Below are 26,245 nucleotides of genomic sequence, written 5' to 3'. Positions count from 1 at the left end.
TACACTTTTTCTGTCTGGCATGTTTATACATGAAATGTGAGAGGTTTTTAACATGTCCATACTGGTTGAGTAGCTAACTCTGTGTATGATTGATTTAAAACTTTCACACGATTGCCACATATCGTACCTGACATTGAAAGATTATCATGTGCTAGAAATAGTGCAGTAGTATGATGCTAATATATATACGCATGGTATTTAATAATTACACATTTTGAATAAGTGATATTAGTTATTATGTTATTTATCTAGCATTGTCTATGATCTCTCTGCATATTGTTTATACTGAATAAGCACATCCTTCCTGTGCCATACACTATGTACATTAATGTATACAGTTTTGTGATATACACACATGTATTAGCAGCCATTGCTCTGCTACTGTTGATGACAATTTAGAGGAGATATTACAGACCAACTACTGTGAACCACCTTCTGGCCTTGTCTGGAGTAATTGAAGGTTTAGCCCGCCCATATAGGTCGCACAAACGTATCTTCAGCGAGGGACAAGATAATACCATGGCGTCTCTCAACTGACAGTGTGGAATATTTTTCCCTTTGAAGAAAACCTTAATCTTACACTGTTTGGCTCTGGAATGTCTCTTCAAATACTTGGGTACTTTGTATCTGTTAACTATTACTGCCATGCAAAGTTCATGATAACATACTGTTCCTCACAGACTTCTGGTAAACATTTACAATCATTTCATTTTGATGGTCTCTTCCACAGGGTACAGGCAACGGCAATGGGTCAAGCGTTACTAAAAGCCAGATGGCTGAGAGCTGTTCCTGGAAACAGTGATGATGTCTTTAAGGATGAAAACTTGTTTTATAGTCTGTGGCAGGTAATGTGTTTTTCCAGTATTTTCAATCATGACCACTCTATCTCAGACATACTTGAATGATTATAAGTATTTTACCTTGAGTAAAAGTAACATTAATATTCAGTAAGTCAGTCCCCATACATCCTCAATACTTAATAAATATGTAGCTTCAGTCACAGATAAATTTCTTTGCTTCAGCCAACCATAACCCATACACACCACAATAAAGATGATGTTTAAACTCTTGACCAGTAATAATTGGTTTGTTATTCTTCTAGTGAAAGTGACTCTTTCTCTTTGTCCTTATGACCGTTTCCATGACCACGTCTTTACTCCAGAGACAGAAAAAATGAACATAAGTTGCAAGGTTCTCTTTGGTTACACCTTCTGGAAATAGCTTTTAAGTACGAAGCCTTACCTTTTGCTTGTAGCTAAAGCTTGTTACATAATGGTTTCATTAACTATGTCAGGTATGCATCTCTTAGTTTGTTGTTGCTTGTAGTAATCCTGTTCCAAAAAGGTCAGTGATAAATTGTACGAATGACTTAAAACCTGTAGCATTGACTCCAGTAGCTATGAAAGTTTGTGAACAAAAATGTCAAAAGAACTTAAGCAACTCTTACATCATGCCTAGATCCCTTGCAGTTTGCATAACAAAGTAATCGTAGTACAGAGATGCAATTTTAGTGGTTCTCGATAATTTATATAGTCACATGGAACAAGCTAACTTTGGCAACTCTGCTCGAGTAATGTTTTTTTCGACTTTTCCTCTGCATTCAACACAATCCAGCCTGCATGTGCTTTCTGAAATACTTCTTAGATGGGAGGTTATCCCTCATTCTCACATATATTGGGTATTGGATTATCTTACCAACAGATCACAGTCAGTTCGTTTGTCTCGTAATACTAATTCTAATATTTCAGTTTCTAATACGGTGGCTCCACAGTGCATTGTTTTAGTGCCGTTCCTGTTTTCCGTCTATACCTCGACTTGATCGAAAAATATAAATAGCTGGAAATATCGTACTCAAATTGGTAATTTTGTTAAGCACCGTGTTGATAATTTCCTAGAGCTGAATGAAGATAAGACAAAGGAGATATTAATAGACTTTGGTCGTCATATTGGATAGTTTAGAGTATTTAGGTGTTTATATAGATCACAAACTGGATTGGTCTGTTCATGTCAATAGTGTCATTAATAAAAACTCTAGATTGTATTGCTTAAAGGAAATAGAATTCTTTCCATGTAGATAGCAAGTTATTACAACATTTTTATAATTCTGTTTTGTGTAGGGTTTGGCAGTATTGTCTTATTTGCTGGCGAAGCAATGCTACAATTACTGGAAAGGAGCGTAATATTCATTAATGTATTAGCAGGGCGGGCGGGTGATCGGTGAGGTACCGGAGGATGTGGACTGTGTTCACCACTGCCTTGTACCTACCAAGCTGGTGTCCCTTTGGACCGACAGTGATCACCCCCTCCATGTCCACATTGTATTAGACTTGTAATCTCGCACAGGGGTTGGCTCAGGCAGCCTTCTTCTGTTACCATAACCCGCTATCGTTTATCTTTCATTCCTCAGGCTATAAAAACTCATAATATTAATTTTCATCGTTAGGTTGTTTATTTTATTGCCTATTATTTACAGCCTGCTGCTTTTCATGTTTTCTTTCTTTTTAGTTTTCTTATTCTGTTATGTTTTATTGCCCTGCGAGCAATGTGATTCCTTTTAAGGATAAAAAAAAAAAAGGTTATGCTTACCCTTACTCTTACTTTCTTGCAGAGGACAAGACCAGAAACAAGTAGTGAGGTAACTCTCACAGAGGAAGGAGAAATTGCTCACAAGGAAGATCTGACTGAACCAAACTGGTTCCAGGAAATAGATGGAGATGAGGAAAGAGGCAGCATGGCTGACATAGATGGAGTGGGTTAGTAACAATGAAGAAGAATCTCATGAATATGCAATAGCATATCATGTCCATATCATAATACCTTCACTCTGTACACCATCTGTTTTATAAGCATTGCTATAGAATTTTTTTTTGTACAGAAATACCTTGCTGCTTGAAAATGTTAAATTGCATTTGATGTGTTGCTGAATGTTTGAATCTCTAAATATTAAGAAAGCATAAATTATTTGAACTTAGTTATATTATAACTAAACTTATAATGAGTGTTAAACCAAATCAGCAGTTGGGAGTCATTGTTACTAAAACGAATAAATAATTAATATCAACATCCAGTCTTATGTCTAAGTTTTAAGGATACTAGCCTGTCATGGAGACAAGACTTATTACGGTACTACATAGCAATTTTGTATACTGGATGCTGTAAGTAACGGAAATAGGAAATGGATGTTAATCATTGTAAGTTTTTTTTTTAAATTTTATTCCCTATCCCATGTTATGTTGTTAGGCTGTTGTCATAGAAACGCATGAAATATGCAAACCTTCGTGACATTAAATCTGCTCTGTGCCCAAAAAAGAACATTTGCAGGGTTGTCTTCAGTTATCTTAATCTTGAGATAGTTATCATTCATAATCTTATGATCGGATTTTTTTTATAATTTCTTCTCTGCTTACATTCATGACATCACTAACCACTTCTGATCCGATTAGTCTTATTTTGTGGGTCGATTTTGCGTGAGAAGCTAGGCAAATTGTAAGTCGACAGACAAGGATGAAAATCTATGGTTATAGCTTAATATGAATTTGTCGACACTATGTTTCATAAATTTAAGTATAATTTTTTTTTCTATTTCTTGTTATGACTTATGTCAGCTAAAATCTCCTTATGAGTATGTAGGACAGGCAATGAAACAAGAAAAATATTAATAATGATAGAATGCTGTGATTGTTTAAAATGTTGATTGTCTTTCATATTGTGTGATCAACAAAATATATGTATGAAGTTTAACTTAACCTTCAGCCAACTGGTATCAGACAAAAATGGAGAACTGGATGGTGATTTTGATCAAACAAGAAAAGGGACACAAACCCAATCAATATCTTTGAATTCCATGACAGAGATCTTTCTGAAGAACAACTCCTCCAAAAATCTATAAATAAATCGTGTTTGGTTGTGGGAGATATGCTACTTTAAATTAATTGGGGCTGTGGGAGTTGTCAGTTTGTAAATCTGTGATGTCATAGAGCCACTAGGACCTAAAACCTTGGGGTGACTTGTTCTTGCCAGTTATCTTTATCACATACACCAACAATGATGGTTGGGTTTGTATCTCATAGCTGTGGAGTGGTGGGGATAAGGCAGGAGGGAGGCGGGGGGGGGGTAGACTTGTTCTTGTTAGTTATCTCTTTCACATAGACCAACAATGATGGTTGGACTTGTATCTCACAGCTGTGGAGACTGGTGGAGTGGTGGGGCTGAAGCAGGAGGGAGGCGGGGGGGGGGTAGACTTGTTCTTGTTAGTTATCTCTTTCACATAGACCAACAATGATGGTTGGACTTGTATCTCACAGCTGTGGAGACTGGTGGAGTGGTGGGGCTGAAGCAGGGGGAGGGGGGGTGGGGTGACTTGTTCTTGTCTGTTATCTCTATCACACAGACCTATAATGATGGTTGGGTGTGTATCTCATTTAATAGTGTGTATAGATAATGACATGCTCCATGGTAACCAATGGTTTATTGGACAATCGTTTATCTTTAAGAATGCTCACCATCTAATTTTTGATAAATTCTATTCAGTGCTAAACTCAAGTAACAGAACTGTTCAGCAGTTAAACTTAATCATTTATATTTTAATATGAATAAAAAGGGGAAAAAAATCAACCTGGATTTCAGAGATGAAAATGGGCGTGGCTTATTGTAAGACATATCTCGACATGGTCTGTGGGGGAGAACAAGAAGAATGATATATCGGTATGGACAATTTCATATCAAAACTACCCGATTGTTTAATTCCTTCTATATATTCATTGTTGAAGAACTGAGGAAGGGGTGTCCAATTGTTTTTCATATCAATCATATTTTTAGAAATACAAGCCGGGGATACTATAGGATTGGAACAACAGAAAAAAATGAACAATCATATTACAATTTTAATAACCCATATTGGAGGATCGTGAGGTCTGATTTTATACATCATTTTGAGTTTGTGACATTCATGATTAGTTTTTGTATTATTTTAATATTTATATTTTTTTCCAGATAATGTGGATACTGATAAGATTTTCAGGTCAGGCCCTGTTGGTCAGCTTGGGATTGGTGTTGATTCTACCAGTGAAACATCGAGAGGCAAGATCCAGTTGGATACAGATACCGATAGCCAGACCGGTAAGATTAATGATTCATTCATTCATTATCATGCTCACTGAATTCCTCTTTATAGCTTCATTGAGTGTATGCTGGTGCTGTGGCCGAGTGGATAAAGGCGGAGGCAATTGAAGCAATGAGGCCTAGCAATCGGGAGGTTCGGGGCTCGACACCCGGCCGGGTCATAGTAAGGTGGATTTTTCATCCAAGAGCAATCTGCGGTTTTCCCATCTGAAATTACTTTCAAAATTGAAAATATTCCAAGTTTGATTTGAAAAATGTTGAATTGGAAGCCCCTCGACGTGTAAGTTGTAATACATAAGCCCTAGCGTGCTTCTCCCCCATTTGTGGTCGCTAAAAATAACTACTGATTATTATGATGCAAGTTGTTGAGGATTTAACTTGGTGCATATACACAGAAATTAAGATACATACAAAGCAGAAAATTCTGAAAGGGAACGTGTACCCCTACCTACCCCTCAGTGATTATATAATCAACTTGCATGACAGAAATGTTACATTCATTCAGGAAGATCAGTAAGTAGTAGAAAGGATCTCCAACTTTATAAATTGCAAGACATACGCTCTAAGCTTGTTCGAATGTTTCTACAGAATTACTCTCCAATGGGATTTGTTTTTCTTGTGTTACTGAAAAGTATACAAAATGTGTAACATTTTGATAATTACGATTTGCCTTCTTAACAAATTTGGTAACAAAATATTTGAGATGCTGAGTATTGTTCATCTTCATGGTAAATTCTCCCCCCCATCTCCCCCCCTCATTTTCACGCCCCCATCATCTCCCCCCCTTTATTATCGCAATGAATTGACACATTGAATTTACAATGATTATGAGAATCACTGTGTGGAGTCATCATAACATTACTAACAGAGGTGCTGTAAGAAAAATCGGTAAGTCACTAACTGGACTGTAAGTTCATTCATAGTTTTTGCTAAATTTACAGTATTTTTCAAGTCTTTTCTTTTTTTAACTTTACATTTTCAAGTAAGACATATGTAAATATGGCTTAATACCTATAGCCTACACGGTTGGGTCTTATCCCTTCATTATGATATGCTGCCATCAGCATTAAGCATAAAGAGACTGCTTTTCTGTAGGGACAAGATTGACCCCACCCTCCTTGTACATCTCGCCGCCGAAAAAGTAGTGTAAAATGATCAGGGTGATACTGATTGGTTGTAACCTGCATCAGTGAAGTTGATAATTACTGTTAACTTTATCACATCTCTTCTTGCTATGAATGGTAAGAATCTCTCAGCATAGGAGGAGGAGTATATATTCAGCCTTTATTTACTGTTTTGTACCTCCTCTTTGGAAATTGTCTTACCTAGAGTGGTTGTATTACCAGTAGTCATGTTTTACTGTTTTTCCACTATTACTTCAAACAAAGTTAAAGGACTTCTGTTTGGCTATTTAAAAAGGTTGTTAGGAAAATTGGATATTTATGATTATTACTATGTATTTGATAGAGCGCTCTACAAAAGATCACAGCGCTTGTTTGTTTTCTATTGTCTGTGCTATTCTTTCTTCAAGTTATTCAACAAAGAGATGTTTGCTCTTTTACCGTATTAATAATAGGTTATTGTGGTTTAAAGTGCTTGATTTTCTTGGCTTTGTCACATACCTGCCTCCTTCCTCATAATGGTAACACTCCCCCTTTCCCATGCATCGAGCATGTTATCTGCTTGTTAGTACTGTTTTCCCAGGGTGTACATTTACGTTTCCCATTCAACCACCTAAAGTATCTGGTTGAGTTCATCTATTCTGCATTAGATTGTGTCTGTGTATCAGCCTGTCCAAGGCATATAATAATCACACATTATTGGATACTGCTCGTTCTTAACAAAGAAATCTAAATTGCTAACAAATATTTGGCTATATACCTATTGTTGAGAATTATTTACAACTAATTCAACGCACAAAGTCGTCTGTCTCATATACTTTTTATGATTATTTCATTGTTACATTTGCAACTAATTTTTAAATTTCAACTCAAAATGGAACTTTAATTGATTCAACCTAAATTATCTGGTTTACTCGGTTACCACCAAACTTCAATAAACAAACTTGCTAACCACAAGATAGTTTACATCTCACCTTTGTCAGAAATATTTCTGTCATCATTTCTTGGAAAAATGACATTGATTGCAAATGCAGTGCTCAGCATATTTGCAATATTCTTGACTAACTTAGGCCTGAGCTTTCCTTTGACTTCTATAGGACGTACCTCTTCCCATCTTTGTATAAAACATATCTGTGAATGATGGGAACAGGTACCAGGAATGCAGAGGACTGATCGAAAAATTACTAACCGGGTCAAAGCCGTCATTACCCGGTCCAGAAATCCTTAAAAAATCACTAACAACGTTCTCCACTCTCAGTTACATTTTTATTCAAATTAATGATAAGGATGAAAAAATTCATGTGCATTCTTCCTTAATTTCATCATTTGGTAATTTTCCCTTCTATTTTCATGTGTTTAAGTGTAAAATTTGGTGAAAAGTTGTAACTGTTAATGCCCAAGCAGGTTTGAACCACTGCGTTCGATTTACCTTTACATGTGCACACTGTACTGTATGGCCTAAGCAATCTCTCCACAGTGTATGTACTTGCACACTTTCAATGCAACAAACCTTTGTACTCTTAGGCAGCTCATAAGTTGACCACCCCCACATCGAATTTGGTGGAACGGTCGCTATTAAAGATGAACAGAACTTTTCCATATTTGAAAACAATCAAGCAACATGTTATTAGTCCATAATTACACATCAGACATCACCATTTAACAATAAGGATTCATTGAAGTAGCTTCTCCAGACTTTTCAACTAATCTATAAATAGCCGGCATCTCCTGGAGCACTAGTCGTATTGCACAGCAATGAACAACAGGTTGGCTACGTCTAGTGCAAGTATGCTTTGAGGTGCCGTATAAGTGCCGTAACTTTCTCGTTAGAAAGTTTTGGTCTGCAAAATATACTGTAAACTGTCTCACATTATTGATTAATATTAAAAATTATATGCAAATTTTTAAAGGTTTTTTTTAAAAGCAGGTGCTAAGTTGTGACCTCTTTGTTCCTGCTGAAATTCATATCCATTTATGTAATGACAATTGCGTATTAACATGCTCTGGTATATACATACTAATCACATTACACTGTACCTACATCTACATACTGTTCCACTCTCATCATAAACTCAAGCACTAATGTCATTGTCAAAATATTAGAAAAAACATAATCCCCCAACATAATCTTGCAAAGAGAACATATTCCTTTGAATTTCTCCGTTTCTACCAAGATACCCACCTTACCTTTTATACTGATTCAGCCTATGAATTTCATGAAATGTATTGATTAATATTGTTCAGAACAGAACTATTCATATCAAACAGATAAAAAAAAAACACTACATAAATTTCTCATTAGTTCTCATGAGTCAATGGTGAAGTTAGCAAGACTAATGAATCTTACTCGTGAGTAAATTTCCTGAGTAAAATCAAGGATGACTGCATCAAAATTACATGTTTCTCTCTATTAGCCACTTCCTGCATCGATTGCATCACATTCAATTCATCATCCCATTGGTTCTTAGATCATGGTCATTATAAACCAAACTCAAGGCCAGTTTTGTTTCCATGATGTTGAACTGTCCAATAGATTCTACCAGATCAATGAGCAATGGTTCCTTCTATATTTAACAGGTTGTTTTACAGTTAAATTACATTTCTACTTCTACATAATGGTGTATATAAATCATTCTATCCTTGTAAAGATCTTTCCACAGCTTGGTTAATAGTCGGTCGAGTGTTCTTTGCATATAAAGTCAATCAACTACTCATTTAAACCCTTAAGTGAAGGTCAGTTATTGAGCCTCGTATATTACTTACAAAAGTGCATATGCGAAGGAAACACACGTATCAGGAATAGAACAAGGTCGTGTAGAGAATTTCATTCAAAAACTATTTAGACTGAGTAATCAAAAACAAAAAAATAATCATGAAATGAATTTTTGCCTTAGATGTGAATGAAAATGGGTCAAACTTTTATCATGCTTTTAGTATTTTCTCAGCATGGCATCAAAACAAATTTCAGTTTATATGTTTAAGTTTGGTCAAATAATTCTTATGCCATGGGATGGCAGCAATCACAGTTGGAATTTGTGATCGACCAATCACACACCTTGCTGTGATATTTGAACAAAACCTGGAATTATGCTTACCAACCAGTTAACCAATGGAAGAAATTTCCCATGCTGGTGTAAAGTTGATGATAAGGTCAATGATTAAATATGCAAGAAGTGGAAAATTTCAGGCTTAAAGTTAACCCCAATTTAAGCCTTGTTTATTAGATTTTCACTGTGATACAATTTGAACAGTATTTGCCATTTTTAAATTCAATTTAAAATTGGATGGAAGTTAAAGTTGGCGTCTAGATCACATATCAATTATTTTTGTTAAGGTGGAATGCTGTGAAAGGAGTTTTTTTCCTTCTTCTCATTTGTATGGATTTTGAAAGTTCTTGTGATAGTTGTATCAACAGATTTAAAGGAATTTTTTAGTGGCAATCTATTGGGTATATGAAAAAAACTCCAAAATATTTTCATTGCCTCGGCCCTAGTTCGGGGATTTTTCATCGTATGATTCAGGAGAAGTGAATTTTTGAACCTCGCGCCAACTTAATCTAATATATTTTGAACAGTGGAGAACGATGAGTGGCTGTGACATCATCCACCGCACGTCGTTTCGGGGGCTGCAGGGACGCTATCATTAGCAAGCTACACTGTAGCGAGGAAAGTTCAAATTTCTGAAAGTAAAACAGCGATTTACTGGAAATTTCTTGGTGAAGTTGCAAATTCGTTCAAGAATTCCCTAAATCTGTTTTCTTCATAATATGTTGTTCAGATTGTTTTTAATCACAGCTGACGCAAAGTTTGTACACATTCCTGTGTATTGTATCAAGGCCAAGTTTAGAGTGAGATCAGATCGATTCTGACTAATGTTCCGCACTGACTTAAACTAAATTCATCACCCTTGGAATTCAAGGATGCTAGGAATCCTGACAAAATCTGAAGAAGTTACTGGATAAGAGCTATTGGACATATTACATATATATCTCACATCTTTATCTTTGACGTTAGTAAATTATTGATTTTTAAATTAACGGTCCGGATGATATATAAACTGTTTCTGATACTTGGAAATATTTACTTTTTACTATGGATGGTAAACAGGTGTTTTAGTTTGATATTTGCATGGATGATTCACATACGAGCAGTTTTGCGCAAATTTGAAATTAACTGGAGGAGACATCATCTTGTGATTGTTACCTTTCCCTAAGAGAAAGCCCACAATTTCTTCCGCACTTAACAAACAATAAAACATGAGAACGATATGAAGATACTTCTGCGATCATTCTGACTTTGTTTGTTTAGCTGTACAAACAGTCGATGTGTTGTTTTGATTTGCGCTGTTTACGAGTTAAGGATATCTGAGTTGCGTTTACTGCAGCTATGGAAGTGATGTTTTAACCATTTACATTTGCATAGCCATGGTGACGGAGAAGTTAATGGATGGCTAAACAAAGGTTTCATTCAATCTTGAACCAGCTATATTCAGCCGTTACTACTTATTTCCTGTGTGTAGAACCGTGGATAACAATTACAAGAGGAAAGCAGAAATACAAAGTTGTGAAAAGCGCAAAAATGAGAGTGAGTTTAACTGTCGCAACGAGAGTATGAAACAAGAAACCAATGTTTTGCTGAATTGAATCATAAAAAAATACTTTGCAAGTCATACTGTAGATAATGTTTTGCTTTGGCTGAATTATTTTTCAAAAAGAATATATGTAGATATATATATGTATAAATATATTTACAACTGGTAGGGACAATTTTAAGTTGAAAAAAATAACAGCTATTTAATACATTTTAGCAGTTCCTGTTGGAATGTTGCCAGCTTGTCTTTCCTCACATAAATGGTCAGACAGTTTATATATGATGAGTTTAAAGTATCCTAGTTCTGTGTGACTTTTATCGAACCCTTTAATTAACGTTACCTTGGAAGAAGCTTAGTTTCACCCGAACAAAGTAGTCCAAGTTGGAATTTTGTGACATAAGTTTTGGAACATGCAACAAATTTGTTTTAAGGAAAACGGGGGACAGTTTTGAACCTATTTGTACTTTATTTGAGTGAAGATGTATTGTTTTCAGGAACCTTTTTCTCAGACCTTATGCACTGGAAATTTTGCATTTTGATGGCCTACAGCCTTGAGTTGATTATTACTACTCTGTATGTGGACTTTATGAAAGGGATGAATTTTGTTCAGACTGGTTATAACTAGTTGTAGATGAATTATATCACTATAGTGTTTGTTTCATTTAGGACTTCATCTGTCGGCTTCCTTATATCGTGACGACCGTCATGGAAGCGTCGCTGAACATCTCCCTAGGTGAAAAGGATATCACCAATGGCAGTGATAATCCATTCGTCGTCAGCCTTATGACTGTGTTTGTTGCTTTGGTTGTCGTGATCGGATCTGTCGGTAATCTGCTAACGGTCTACACCATACTACGTGTCAAACGGCTGCAGACTACGGCCAATGCCCTGGTCGCCAGCTTAGCTCTGACAGACACTTGCACTGTCCTGATCAGCATACCTCTGCTTTTTTCTCGTTTCCGTTTCATGGAGTTCCATGAGGAACACCGTACCATATGTAAGGCATCATTCTACTCTCTGGTGACATTCATCGCTATATCCGTTAACAGTCTACAAGTCATCGCTGCAAATCGTTATTTCATCATCACCCAGCCTCGCCACACCTACCTGAAGTACTGGGGACGGTTTGGTACAGGAATCATCATTGCTTTTGTTTGGGTGTACTCTATATTTCTTGTCTGCCTTCCTTTCTTCGGATTCGGTGAGATTGATTTCATCCCCGAGTTGGGAGGCTGCGGTATCGTCGAGACTAACAGACAATCGTGGTGGTATAAGACCCTACTCCTACTAACTGTCTTTGAATCTTGTGGGATCGCCACGCCCATATTTTTCATCCTCACTTTCAAGAAGATCCGTTCCGCCAAGCTCCGTCTTCAGAGTACTCGAAGTGCAGCGAATATGCTGAACACGCAGAGCAAACCGAAAGGTTTCTCACGGGAGGAGATAGCCGTCACCAAAATGACTGCTTTGGTCTTCTTCTGTTTCCTCCTCTGCTGGTCACCTTACTTCATCCTTCATCTTTCTACGATTGGAAAGGTGAAACCCGGTGGACTCACTGCTTTCTGCTTGATTTTTGCTTTCTCTAATTCAGTCTTCAACCCTTTAATTTATGCTGGAATGAACAAGAATTTCCGTAGAGCTTTTAGTCTCAAGTACGTATGTCACCCCGAAAGACTGCCGGCTAATACCACCACGGTAGTAGTAGCTTCTATTGGTTAATTATAGAATTGTATGATGGGATGGTAAATGACTCCCCCCCCCCCAAAAAAAATTACTTTAATAAATCTAAGACTGCTTAAAATTACCATCATAGTTTTTTTCCCTTTTCAGTCGACTTTAATCATCTGAGAGCTTTCGCTCACAGGGATTAACAGCTGGAAATATATTTTGATATGTTTTATGCCAGATACAGTATTCGTTAAGCTCTCAAAAGTGTTAGCACTCTGCAAAATAAATTCTGAAATATTCATACCTTGAACTTGATTGAAGTGTTTGTAATATAGTAGTAACAGTGGCATAACCAGCGGGGGGGGGGGGGGCAGGGGGCATTTATCCGTAATTGACAGGAATTCCCAAACTAATGCCAGTCAATTGCACCTGACATTAAATATTATCCTATTGCTTTCTGTCATTTCTAGGTGGCCTGCAATCGCTCTCCCCTTGCCACACAAGCTATGCAACAAGATAACCTGCTACCGTGCTTGAAATATCATGTGTATGTTTATAGCTTAATACAATTGTTATATGGAACGTCCACAAGCGCATAGCCAGGATTTCAAATTGGGGGAGGTGGACAGATTCAATTTATTGCCCTGTCAATAAGCACGCTTTGAGCTATCTGCGTGGGATACAGGGGTCCATCATAGGGCCCGGGTGAGGTCCAGGGTCAATGCCCCTGGAAGCTATAGGATATGGTGGACTTAAGAGGCTTCGTGGCATTCAAGATTTATCCTATTGGCCAAGATTTTAGCCATGGAAAATTATATTAAAATGTTCTAAATACTGGATATGATGAGCGTAATATTGATTCGTTGGGTATAAATTATTGAAGCAGGTAATTACTTACTCAAAATAGAAGCTAATTCTAGGGTGACCTATAGTCAAACCTGTGGCACTGTGGCAGTATAGCCAGTAACACAAAACAAACAATATGATGGTGTCACAGTGTGATACCAGTTTGAAGTTGTACTTAATTTACAGCCTACAACAGGGTTGCCAGGCTTTTCTGTAACACAACTGGCCAAATTAAGAGAATTTACCGGCCAAATCGAGTGAATAAAGGCCAAAAACATTTGTGTTTGATTTCTGCCCCTATAACATAGGTAGCCTACAATTTGGTGGTTTGCATTCCTTTTCGATAGGGTGACTCTATGTAGGCCACTGATAGTGTTTCAAAAGTGTGTGGGACAAAAGGCTTAGATATTCAGCATAATTATATATCATGTAACTTCAACATCACACGCGTGAACTCACACAGACTGATCATTCATCAGAATAGGCCTAACTAAAATATTGTTTCCGACGACTGTAGAGACTTAAGCCGATTAATGTAATAAAACTGATGGACTATGGTGCTGGACAAACAGTTTTGTAGTGACTGAATGAATGAAGCCTAAGTCGATGATACTGAGCTTCATATACAAATTTATTTAAATCATAATTATAGTAAATCATATACAATGCTTAATTAACCTGTACTGTTGAAAGAATAGTCCCGATCAAAATGAGAACTTCAGACAAAATAATTGAAAGGACAAGAAACTGAACCCAATTGTCAAAATCCCATCGCTATAGCATATTTAATTTTTTTAAATTTTATCCAAAATTCTAAATTTAATTCGGCAAATAACAAGTTTTACTGAAAAAAAATCGTCCAATTTTAAATTAGAAATGCATTGGTTTTTGTTAGACAAATTGTGAACAATACATTTATTTATGTACTGTACTGTAAAGCAATTTGAGAACAGAGCACACAGGGTTATCATTCAAAAGAATAGTGACTTTCTCTAAAATATATCAAGTTTATATTTTTTGGTTGGACTATCCCTTCCATATTAAAGTTAGCAGAGGAAACTCTGGAATAAACTGTTCGATTTGGGTTGAGAGATATTGATAACAGTACCGTTACTATGGTTACAAATGTTAAGGAATAGGAAATAGTGCAAAAGTATGTAAAATGACCCCCCCCCCACCTTCAGCAACCACAGATGAAAACGTCTGGTGATGCCACTGAGTAGTAACCTTAGTGACCGTTACATACAATGAGAGCTTATCAACCTGTCCTCCAACATCCATAATCATTCAAACCTCTCCTTGTTTGTGTCTGCCATTAGACATTTACTTTCAGAGTAACAGAATGATATACTGATTTGTGAAATGTTTATTGTGGGCTCATGATAGCAAATCTGAGTCCCAGATGTTGCCATGTATTGACAAATACATAAAATGCCATAGAGATTGCTTTGTTATGTTAGGACTGTGTTAAAAGCGAAGATTACCTCTCTGTACAGCAAAGTGTTACTGTTCACTGGTACAATACCATGCATCCACAAATATATAAAATGCCATAAAGATTGCTTTGTTATGTTAGGACTGTGTTAAAAGCGAAGATTACCTCTCTGTACAGCAAAGTGTTACTGTTCACTGGTACAATACTATGCATTGACAAATACATAAAATGCCATAGAGATTGCTTTGTTATGTTAGGACTGTGTTAAAAGCGAAGATTACCTCTCTGTACAGCAAAGTGTTACTGTTCACTGGTACAATACTATGCATTGACAAATACATAAAATGCCATAGAGATTGCTTTGTTCTGTTAGGACTGTGTTAAAAGCGAAGATTGCCTCTCTGTACAGCAAAGTGTAAATGTTCACTGGTAGAATTAAGCGTTAATAGCGTTTAGATCTTTGCCTCGATAGTTTGTGAATAATTTTACCGACACAAACATGAGTAACTGGCAAGATGGTTAGTTTTTTCACCGAATATATGTTCATTTAATATGTAGTAACTCATAAAGCCATTCAATTCCAAATGTTTCATTGCTTTGCCTTTGTGGTGTATTTGTATAAAGGAAATATGCCGTTCTCTTAACATTTCCTTCATATATTTGTGATGAAGGAAAACTACTGCAGCTGATGATTAACATTATATGGGGATTTTCATAAGAAACATGAAAATAAAATCAATCAAAAAGGACTCATTTAAATTTCTAGTAAGTTTCCTTTGAACTAAACAGCATCTCAGTCTCAGTGTGTACTGAGCTTATTCATCTCTTTGTTCTGTATATAATATTGCCAGATCCATATACCATATTTGAAGTCAAGACTATTCTTGGTGGGTTGCTTTTCCCTATTGAATATTCATCAGACAGAGGTTTTGACTTCTTTTCTAAAATCTTGTTTTGTGATAGCAGAGGAAATATTTCTCATTTTATCTACTTGAATTGTCCAATAAAAGATTTTCATATTTGTGTCAAATCTGTGTAATAATATTCAACCTTTTTGCTGGGAAGGAAATAAAAGTCCAAACAAGGTTGTTATGAAAAGAACTGGTAAATTTCATTAAAGGTCACTTTGGTGTTTATATCGATCACCTTTCAGTTAGAGAAGTAGCTCTGAAACCTGCGATTTGCAGAAAAGAGAGTAAGAGTTACAGTATAACAAGACAAATACGTCATCCATTTTATTTAACTTTAAATATAATGATCAGAAAGCTATATGTACATTGTCTTCAATATCATAAAAAGTATTAGTAAGTACTCGATCTCAAGTTATATGTCCACAAGTATATTTATGCTGCCTAACCTCAAGGGTTTGTCTAAACAGTGTGCTCTAGATGCATGTCAATCTTATTCACTGCAAATCTGAACAAGGCAGAAAGTTATCGTGATCTAACTATTTATGTTAGAGTTATAACTTGATATTAAGGAACAATTCAGAATGTTGATAAAATAATACATTAGATTTGAGCGAGTTCATAGTTATTGGCAGAATTTTGTGATATTTGTATGTATGGTAAGACTTGTAAGCAGTTTAATAATAAATTGTGGAATCTTAGTTGTTGTTGTTTTATAATACCTCCATATGTACTAATATGGGAAGCTTGATATAGCATCTTAACTTGAACTAAATATTCTCAAATCAAGATTTTAGTTATTTGTAATTTATGCATGGTACAAACAGCTGTCATGAAAGAATCTCAAACTGATGAGATCATATTTTGTCACTATGCAGTTAAATAAATGTGTTGTTATAAAAGTGAGCAGATTATTTAAATTAGAATTAATTCTTCTCTGTACTCTGTCACTGGCATACTAGCTTTACAGTTCGTCCTGTGTTTAATTGTTTGTCCTCCATTACTCCATTATGCAATACAATGTACGGTATAGAATTACCAGAAGAATCATGGGGCATGCCATAATATATTGGAATGAATTGATAAATCTTGATGACATTTATGGCAACTTGAAGTTGAAAATTATCACCACCCTGTCAGGATGATCATCATTTTGATATTTAACCTCACAGGGACAAGATCACTGTAATACATTGGTTCTGATGATAGATGCATTTCCAGTGGAATTAAATTCATCTCTCTGACATGTGTTTTTGCACAAGTTTAAAATTGCTATGAGAGAATAATAAATATCGGAAGACAACTGTAGCCTCTTGGGGAATAAATTTATCCTCCTTGATCACCACTGGAGCTGTGAAATACATTCCAGAGAAATTTACAGTATACTCTTTCTGACATGCTTTTTTCCCTGCAAAAGTTGCTATGACGTCAAGAGAACAGTTTAAAACTATCTGAACACACTACAGCTTCCCAGGGCTTGATTCCCTACCCCTGGATCGACAGCCGATAACATTGTGCACCATTGGAAATACCATCCTATGAGTCTGAGTATATTTATTGCTATTGTTAGCTTGTTTACAGAACTTTGCTTGGCCAGTAACTGCAGTCAGTCTTGATACAGCTACGTTTCAAAATCTGTATACACATCCCTTCCACCCCCCCCTCCCTTCCCACCTGTAAAATGGTGCTGAGAACAACACATTTCATTGTGTACTGGCCCCTTTACATATTTTATTGTGCAAATATCATGTTTCCAGCTGGTGCATATGGCAAGTCAGTGTCGTTTTGCATGCATACATTTAATTATTTCTAGCTCTTGGAAGCTCTCAGTATATCAGTTTGCTACTGAATTAACCCGAATCATTTGTCATATGGATTGATGGATAAAAGCAACCTAGCTCTTCTACTTAAATTGTAAAATCTGCTTTAACAATGAACAGTTCAACCATCAAATTTTTCAATGGGAAATGCTGACAATCTCTTCCATTTTTTAGTGAAAAGGTGATGAGTCATCCATTTTAATCAGGAATAATAATATGGATATTACTCCACAAACGTGAGTGGGAATGAGAATGATATATAAAAATTGAAGTACATAAAATTGTCAACTTTAAATCAAGATCATGATTGCACAAAACACTTAAAAACTGGAATAATTCTGATTGCATCGTGACCATTCTCGTTACGCAGCTTCATGAGTATAATGATGTAGACTTCTTCCATCTCTGAAGTAGGCTGCAACTTTTTTGTTTACTGATATCAACTAAATATATTAAGATATACTCGCTACGTGTTATCTGCTAGGTTTTATGAAATTAAGTCATCATTTGGTGTGCGAAAATGAGAATATTAAGTTATAGGGCGGTAGCAGAAACTTTAAATACTTTATGCAATTATCGAAGATAGGAAGATGATTCACATACGAGCAGTTTTGCGCAAATTTGAAATTAACTGGAGGAAACATCATCTTGTGATTGTTACCTTTCCCTAAGAGAAAGCCCACAATTTCTTCCGCACTTAACAAACAATAAAACATGAGAACGATATGAAGATACTTCTGCGATCATTCTGACTTTGTTTGTTTAGCTGTACAAACAGTCGATGTGTTGTTTGGATTTGCGCTGTTTACGAGTTAAGGATATCTGAGTTGCGTTTACTGCAGCTATGGAAGTGATGTTTTAACCATTTACATTTGCATAGCCATGGTGACGGAGAAGTTAATGGATGGCTAAACAAAGGTTTCATTCAATCTAGAACCAGCTATATTCAGCCGTTACTACTTATTTCCTGTGTGTAGAACCGTGGATAACAATTACAAGAGGAAAGCAGAAATACAAAGTTGTGAAAAGCGCAAAAATGAGAGTGAGTTTAACTGTCGCAACGAGAGTATGAAACAAGAAACCAATGTTTTGCTGAATTGAATCATAAAAAAATACTTTGCAACTCATACTGTAGATGATGTTTTGCTTTGGCTGAATTATTTTTCAACAAGAATATATGTAGATATATATATGTATAAATATATATACAACTGGTAGGGACAATTTTAAGTTTATTTTAAAAAATAACAGCTATTTAATACATTTTAGCAGTTCCTGTTGGAATGTTGCCAGCTTGTCTTTCCTCACATAAATGGTCAGACAGTTTATATATGATGAGTTTAAAGTATCCTAGTTCTGTGTGACTTTTATCGAACCCTTTAATTAACGTTACCTTGGAAGAAGCTTAGTTTCACCCGAACAAAGTAGTCCAAGTTGGAATTTTGTGACATAAGTTTTGGAACATGCAACAAATTTGTTTTAAGGAAAACTTGGGACAATTTTGAACCTATTTGTACTTTATTTGGGTCAAGATGTAGTGTTTTCAGGAACCTTTTTCTCAGACCTTGTGCACTGGAAATTTTGCATTTTGATGACCTACAGCCTTGAGTTGATTATTACTACTCTGTATGTGGACTTTATGAAAGGGATGAATTTTATTCAGACTGATTATAACTAGTCGTAGATGAATTATATCACTATAGTGTTTGTTTCATTTAGGACTACGTCTGTCGGCTTCCTTATATCGTGACGACCGTCATGGAAGCGTCGCTGAACATCTCCCTAAGTGAAAAGGATATCACCAATGGCAGTGATAATCCATTCGTCGTCAGCCTTATGACTGTGTTTGTAGCTTTGGTAGTCGTGATCGGATCTGTCGGTAACCTGCTCACTGTCTACACCATACTGCGTGTCAAACGGCTGCAGACCACGGCCAATGCCCTGGTCGCCAGCTTAGCTCTGACCGACACAGGCACCGTCCTGATCAGCATACCTCTGCTTTTCTCTCGTTTCCGTTTCATGGAGTTCCACGAGGAACACCGTACCATATGCAAGGCATCCTTCTTCTCTCTGGTGACATTCATCACTATATCCGTTAACAGTCTACAAGTCATCGCTGCAAATCGTTATTTCATCATCACCCAGCCTCGCCACACCTACCTGAAGTACTGGGGACGGTTTGGTACAGGAATCATCCTTGGTTTTGTTTGGGTGTACTCTATATTTCTTGTCTGCCTTCCTTTCTTCGGATTCGGTGAGATTGATTTCATCCCCGAGTTGGGAGGCTGCGGTATCGTCGAGACTAACAGACAATCGTGGTGGTATAAGACCCTACTCCTACTAACTGTCTTTGAATCTTGTGGGATCGCCACGCCCATATTTTTCATCCTCACTTTCAAGAAGATCCGTTCCGCCAAGCTCCGTCTTCAGAGTACTCGAAGTGCAGCGAATATGCTGAACACGCAGAGCAAACCGAAAGGTTTCTCACGGGAGGAGATAGCTGTCACCAAAATGACTGCTTTGGTCTTCTTCTGTTTCCTCCTCTGTTGGTCTCCTTCCTTCATCCTACATCTTTCTACAATCGGAAAGGTGAAACCCGGTGGACTCACTGCTTTCTGCTTGATTTTTGCTTTCTCTAATTCAGTCTTCAACCCTTTAATTTATGCTGGAATGAACAAAAATTTCCGTAGAGCTTTTAGTCTCAAGTACATATGTCACCCCGAAAGACTGCCGGCTAACACCACCACGGTAGTAGTAGCTTCTATTGGCTAATTATAGAATGGTATGATGGGATGGTAAATGACTCCAAAGAAAAAACAACTTTAATAAATCTAAGACTGCTTAAAATTACCATCATAGTTTTTTTTCCCTTTTCAGTTGACTTTAATCATCTGAAAGCTTTCGCTCACAGGGATTAACAGCTGGAAATATATTTTGATATGTTTTATGCCAGATACAGTATTCGTTATGCTCTCAAAAGTGTTAGCACTCTGCAAAATAAATTCTGAAATATTCATACCTTGAACTTGATTGAAGTGTTTGTAATATAGTAGTAACAGTGACATAACCAGCGGGGGGGGGGGGGGCAGGGGGCATTTATCCGTAATTGACAGGAATTCCCAAACTAATGCCAGTCAATTGCACCTGACATTAAATATTATCCTATTGCTTTCTGTCATTTCTAGGTGGCCTGCAATCGCTCTCCCCTTGCCACACAAGCTATGCAACAAGATAACCTGCTACCATGCTTGTAATATCATGTGTATGTTTATAGCTTAATACCATTGTTATAACTAACGTCCGCAAGCGCATAGCCAGGATTTCAAATTGGGGGGGGGGGTGGACGGATTCAATTTATTGACCTGTCAACAAGCATGCTTTGAAGCTATCTGCGTGGGACACAGGGGTCCATCATAGGGCCCCGGGTGAGGTCCAGGGTCAATGCCCCTGGAAGCTATAGGAAATGGTAGACTTTAGAGGCTTCAGAGCTTTCACGATTTATCAAATTGGCCAAGATTTTAGCCATATAAAATTGTATTAAAATGTTCAAAATACTGGATATGATTAGCCTGATATTGATGTTTTGGGTAGAAATTAGTCAAGCAGGTAATAACTCACTCAAAATAGAAGCTAATTCTAGGGTGACCTAGCAAGTCAAATCCGTGGCACTGTGGCAGTACTCAGTAATACAAAACAAACAATACGATGGTGTCACAGTGTGACACCAGTTTGTAGTTGTACTTAGTTTACAGCCTACATCAGGGTTGCCAGGCTTTTCTGTAACACAACCGGTCAAATTTAGAGAATTTACCGGCCAAATCAAGTGAATAAAGGCCAAAAACATTTTTGTTCGATTTCTGCCCCTATACATAGGTAGCCTACAATTTGGTGGTTTGCATTCCTTTTCGATAGGGTAACTCTGTGTAGGCTACTGATGGCGATTCAAAAGTCTGTGGGACAAAAGGCTTAGATATTCAGCAAAATTACATATTGTGTAATTTCAACATCGCACACATGAAACTCACACAGACTGATCAGTCGTTAGAATAGGCCTAACTAAGTTATTGTTTCCGACGACTGTAGAGACTTAAGCCGATTAATGTAATAAAACTGATGGTCTATCGCGCTGGACAAACAGTTTTGTAGTGGCTGAATGAATGAAGCCTAACTCGATTAAGCTTCATATACAAATTAATTTAAATCAAAATTATAGTAAATCATAGACAATGCTTAATTAACCTGTACTGTTGAAAGAATAGTCCCGATCAAAATGAGAACTTCAGACAAAATAATTGAAAGGACAAGAAACTGAACCCAATTGTCAAAATCACATCGCTACAGCATATTTAATTTTTTAAATTTTATCCAAATTCTAAATTTGATTCGGCAAATAACAAGTTTTACTGCTAAAATGAATCATCCAATTGTAAATTAGAAATGCATCAGTTTTTTTTAGACAAATTGTGAACAATACATTTATTTATGTACTGTAAACAATTTGAGAACAGAGCACACAGGGTTTATCAGTCAAAAGGATAGTGACTTTCTGTACAATAAATTAAGTTCATATTTTTAGTTGGACTACCCCTTTCATAATTTCGCAGAGGACACTCAGAAATAAACTTCAATTTGGGTAAAGAAATATTGATAACAGTACCGTTACTATGGATACAAATGTTGAGGAATAGGAAATATTGCAAAAGTATGTATAATGACACCCCCTCACCCTCAGCACCTGCAGATGAAAAAGTCTGGTTATGCCACTGAGTAGTAAACTTAGTGACCACTACAAATGATAAGAGCTTATCAACCTGTCCTCCAACATCCATCATCATTCAAATCTCTCCCTGTTTGTGGTATGCCATTAGACATTTACTTTCAGAGTAACAGAATGATATACTGATTTGTGAAATGTTTATTGTGGGCTCATGATAGCAAATCTGAGTCCCAGATGTTGCCATGTATTGACAAATACATAAAATGCCATAGAGATTGCTTTGTTATGTTAGGATTGTGTAAAAGCGAAGATTACCTTGCTGTACAGCAAAGTGTAAATGTTCACTGGTACAATACTATGCATTGACAAATACATAAAATGCTATAAAGTTTGCTTTGTTATGTTAGAACTGTGTTAAAAGCGAAGATTACTGTACCTCTCTGTAAAGCAAAGTGTAAATATTCACTGGTAGAATTAAGCGTTTATAGCGTTTAGGTCTTTGCCTCGATAGTTTGTGAATAATTTTACCAACACAAACATGAGTAACTGGAAAGATGGTTAGTTTTTTCACTGACTGTACAGTATGTTTATTTAATATGTAGTAACTCATAGAGCCATTCAAATCCAAATGTTTCATTGCTTTGCCTTTGTGGTGTATTTGTATAAAGGAAATAGGCCGTTCTCTCTACATTTCCTTCATATATTTGTGATGAAGGAAAACTACTGCAGCTGATGATTTAAATTATTTGGGATTTTCTTCAAAACGTGAAAATAAAATCAATCCAAAAGGACTGGTTACAATTTCTAGTAAGTTTCTTTGATCTAAACAGCATCTCAGTCTCAGTGTGTACTGAGCGTATTCATCACTTTGTTCTGTATATAATATAGCCATATCCATATACCATAGTTGAAGTCGAGACTTTTCTTGTTGGGTTGCTTTTCCCTATTGAATATTCATCAGGCAGAGGTTTTGACTTCTTTTCTAAAATCTTGTTTTGTGCTAGCAGAGGAAATATCTCTCATTTTATCTACTTGAATTGTCCAATAAAAGATTTTCATATTTGTGTCAAATCTGTGTAATAATATTCAACCTTTTTGCTGGGAAGGAAATAAAAGTCCAAACAAGGTTGTTATGAAAAGAACTGGTAAATTTCATTAAAGGTCACTTTGGTGTTTATATCGATCACCTTTCAGTTAGAGAAGTAGCTCTGAAACCTGCGATTTGCAGAAAGGAGAGTAAGAGTTACAGTATAACAAGACAAATACGTCATCTATTTTATTTAATTTTAAATATAATGATCAGAAAGCTATATGTACATTGTCTTCAATATCATAAAAAGTATTAGTAAGTACTCGATCTCAAGTTATATGTCCACAAGTATATTAATGCTGCCTAACCTCAAGGGTTTGTCTAAACAGTGTGCTCTAGATGCATGTCAATCTTATTCACTGCAAAGAACAAGGCAGAAAGTTATCGTGATCTAACTATTTATGTTAGAGTTATAACTTGATATTAAGGAACAATTCAGAATGTTGATAAAATAATACATTAGATTTGAGCGAGTTCATACTGTAGTTATTGGCAGAATTTTGTGATATTTGTATGTATGGTAAGACTTGTAAGCAGCTTAATAAGTAATTGTGGAATCTCAGTGGTTATTGTAGTTGATATATAATACCTCCATATGTAGTAATATGGGAAGCTTGATTATAGCATCTTAACTTGAACTAAATATTCTCAAATCAAGATTTTAGTTATTTGTAATTTATGCATGGTACAAACAGCTGTCATGAAAGAATCTCAAACTGATGAGATCATATTTTGTCACTATGCAGTTAAATAAATGTGTTGTTATGAAAGTGAGCAGATTATTTAAATTAGAATTAATTCTTCTCTGTACTCTGTCACTGGCATACTAGCTTTACAGTTCGTCCTGTGTTTAATTGTTTGTCCTCCATTACTCCATTATGCAATACAATGTACGGTATAGAATTACCAGAAGAATCATGGGGCATGCCATAATATATTGGAATGAATTGATAAATCTTGATGACATTTATGGCAACTTGAAGTTGAAAATTATCACCACCCTGTCAGGATGATCATCATTTTGATATTTAACCTCACAGGGACAAGATCACTGTAATACATTGGTTCTGATGATAGATGCATTTCCAGTGGAATTAAATTCATCTCTCTGACATGTGTTTTTGCACAAGTTTAAAATTGCTATGAGAGAATAATAAATATCGGAAGACAACTGTAGCCTCTTGGGGAATAAATTTATCCTCCTTGATCACCACTGGAGCTGTGAAATACATTCCAGAGAAATTTACAGTATACTCTTTCTGACATGCTTTTTTCCCTGCAAAAGTTGCTATGATGTCAAGAGAACAGTTTAAAACTATCTGAACACACTACAGCTTCCCAGGGCTCGATTCCCTACCCCTGGATCGCCACCCAATAACATTGTGCACCATTGGAAATACCATCCTACAACTCTGAGTGTATTTATTGCTATTGTTAGCTTGTTTACAGAACTTTGCTTGGCCAGTAACTGCAGTCAGTCTTGATACAGCTACGTTTCAAAATCTGTCAACACTTCCCTTCCACCCCCCCCCTTCCCACCTGTAAAATGGTGTATGTTTATATATATTTCCTCCTGAGAACAACACATTTCATTGTGTACTGGCCCCTTTACATATTTTATTGTGCAAATATCATGTTTCCAGCTGGTGCATATGGCAAGTCAGTGTCGTTTTGCATGCATACATTTAATTATTTCTAGCTCTTGGAAGCTCTCAGTATATCAGTTTGCTACTGAATTAACCCGAATCATTTGTGGTATGGATGATGGATAAAGGCAACCTAGTTCTTCTACTTAAATTGTAAAATCTGCTTTTACAGTGAACAGTCAACCATCAAGTTTTTCAATTGGAAATGTTGACAATCTTTTCCATATTTTAGTGAAAAGGTGATGAGTCATCCAGTTTCAACAGGAATAATAATATGGATATTACCCCACAAAACGTGAGTGGGAATGAGAATGACTTATAAAAAGTATAAGTACATAAAATAACCAACTTTAACTCAAGCTCATAATTGCATGAACACTTAAAAACTGGAATTATTCTGATTGGATCGTGACCAGCCTCGTTACCCAGCTTCATGAGTATAATGATGTACACTTCTTCCATCTCTGAAGTAGGCTGCAACTTTTTTGTTTACTGATATCAACTAATATATATTAAGATATACTTGCTACGTGTCATCTGCTAGGTTATATGAAATTAAGTCGTCATTTGGTGTGCGAAAATGAGAATATTAAGTTATAAGTAAGGGCGGTAGCGGAAACTTTAAATACTTTATGCAATTATCGAAGATAGGAAGATGCCGCTCAGGTTAAGTTCGCTAGAGTAGTTGAATATAACGAAGAGGAAAAGGAAAACTGTTTTGTGGTTTGCCAAATTAGTTTAGCTTCTGGAAAAGCATGAATAGTTCTGAATACCATATTTCTTCCTGTCGAGAAAATCAATTTGTATTTCTCACTTGACTTTGTGAGATATTGCCTGATAAACATCGACTGTATTCCATTTGTTGAAAGTATTATGTGACCATTTATCAGACACTTCAAAATTGCTAGGGACTAACCTAACACTTGCAGCCTCATTCTTCATAGATGGACTGGTATTTTAGGCACATATTGACATGTGATGGATAATCCTTTAATTTTGTAAATAAAGCCATCCTTTAAGACAGATTGTTTTACCTTTAGTTGTAATTATAATTAACAGAGGTACAGCTGGGCCACACATACTGAACTTTAATAGGTATGCACAAACACACACCAATTTTGAAAAACTTTTGTCTTGAAAGGTATAGAATATATACTGTAGGCCAGGGTTGTCCAACCTTTTGTAGAGGAGGGCCGCATGGAATGATTATGATGAAGGAGGGGGCCGCATGAACCCTACGCTCGATTTTTCGATTTTTGCCGAAGCCCATGAAGGCAACAAGA

The 26,245-nt window shown here is 36.3% G+C and overlaps 3 protein-coding genes across 5 annotated transcripts in view; all 3 read left to right on the top strand.

Moving 5' to 3' along the window:
- The window catches only part of LOC139964689 (1-phosphatidylinositol 3-phosphate 5-kinase-like), a 147,586-nt gene that overhangs the window by 22,491 nt on the left and 98,850 nt on the right, over positions 1-26,245 (top strand). For all 3 annotated transcript variants that reach the window (XM_071966520.1, XM_071966518.1, XM_071966519.1), the window contains exons 8-10: positions 731-845; positions 2,609-2,753; positions 4,993-5,118. In XM_071966520.1, coding sequence (XP_071822621.1) covers positions 731-845; positions 2,609-2,753; positions 4,993-5,118 — 386 coding nt within the window. The remainder of the gene's footprint in view (positions 1-730; positions 846-2,608; positions 2,754-4,992; positions 5,119-26,245) is intronic.
- Positions 5,125-16,993, top strand: LOC139964711 (melatonin receptor type 1B-like). Its single transcript, XM_071966569.1, has one exon. It carries the CDS (start codon positions 11,538-11,540, stop codon positions 12,549-12,551), a length of 1,014 nt encoding a protein of 337 aa, XP_071822670.1. The 5' UTR covers positions 5,125-11,537; the 3' UTR covers positions 12,552-16,993.
- Positions 17,915-24,488, top strand: LOC139964712 (melatonin receptor type 1B-A-like). Its single transcript, XM_071966570.1, has one exon. It carries the CDS (start codon positions 19,268-19,270, stop codon positions 20,279-20,281), a length of 1,014 nt encoding a protein of 337 aa, XP_071822671.1. The 5' UTR covers positions 17,915-19,267; the 3' UTR covers positions 20,282-24,488.

Source organism: Apostichopus japonicus, chromosome 23 (genome assembly GCF_037975245.1).
Source record: "Apostichopus japonicus isolate 1M-3 chromosome 23, ASM3797524v1, whole genome shotgun sequence".
Classification (NCBI taxonomy): domain Eukaryota; kingdom Metazoa; phylum Echinodermata; class Holothuroidea; order Aspidochirotida; family Stichopodidae; genus Apostichopus; species Apostichopus japonicus.
The sequence above is the reverse complement of the archived record's forward strand: the minus strand, read 5'-3'. Positions and strand labels throughout refer to the sequence as shown.

What these genes read in the sequence shown, in the direction of transcription:
- LOC139964712 (XM_071966570.1), top strand. Translation starts at nt 19,268, where the DNA reads ATGGAAGCGTCGCTGAACATCTCCCTAAGTGAAAAGGATATCACCAAT.
- LOC139964711 (XM_071966569.1), top strand. Translation starts at nt 11,538, where the DNA reads ATGGAAGCGTCGCTGAACATCTCCCTAGGTGAAAAGGATATCACCAAT.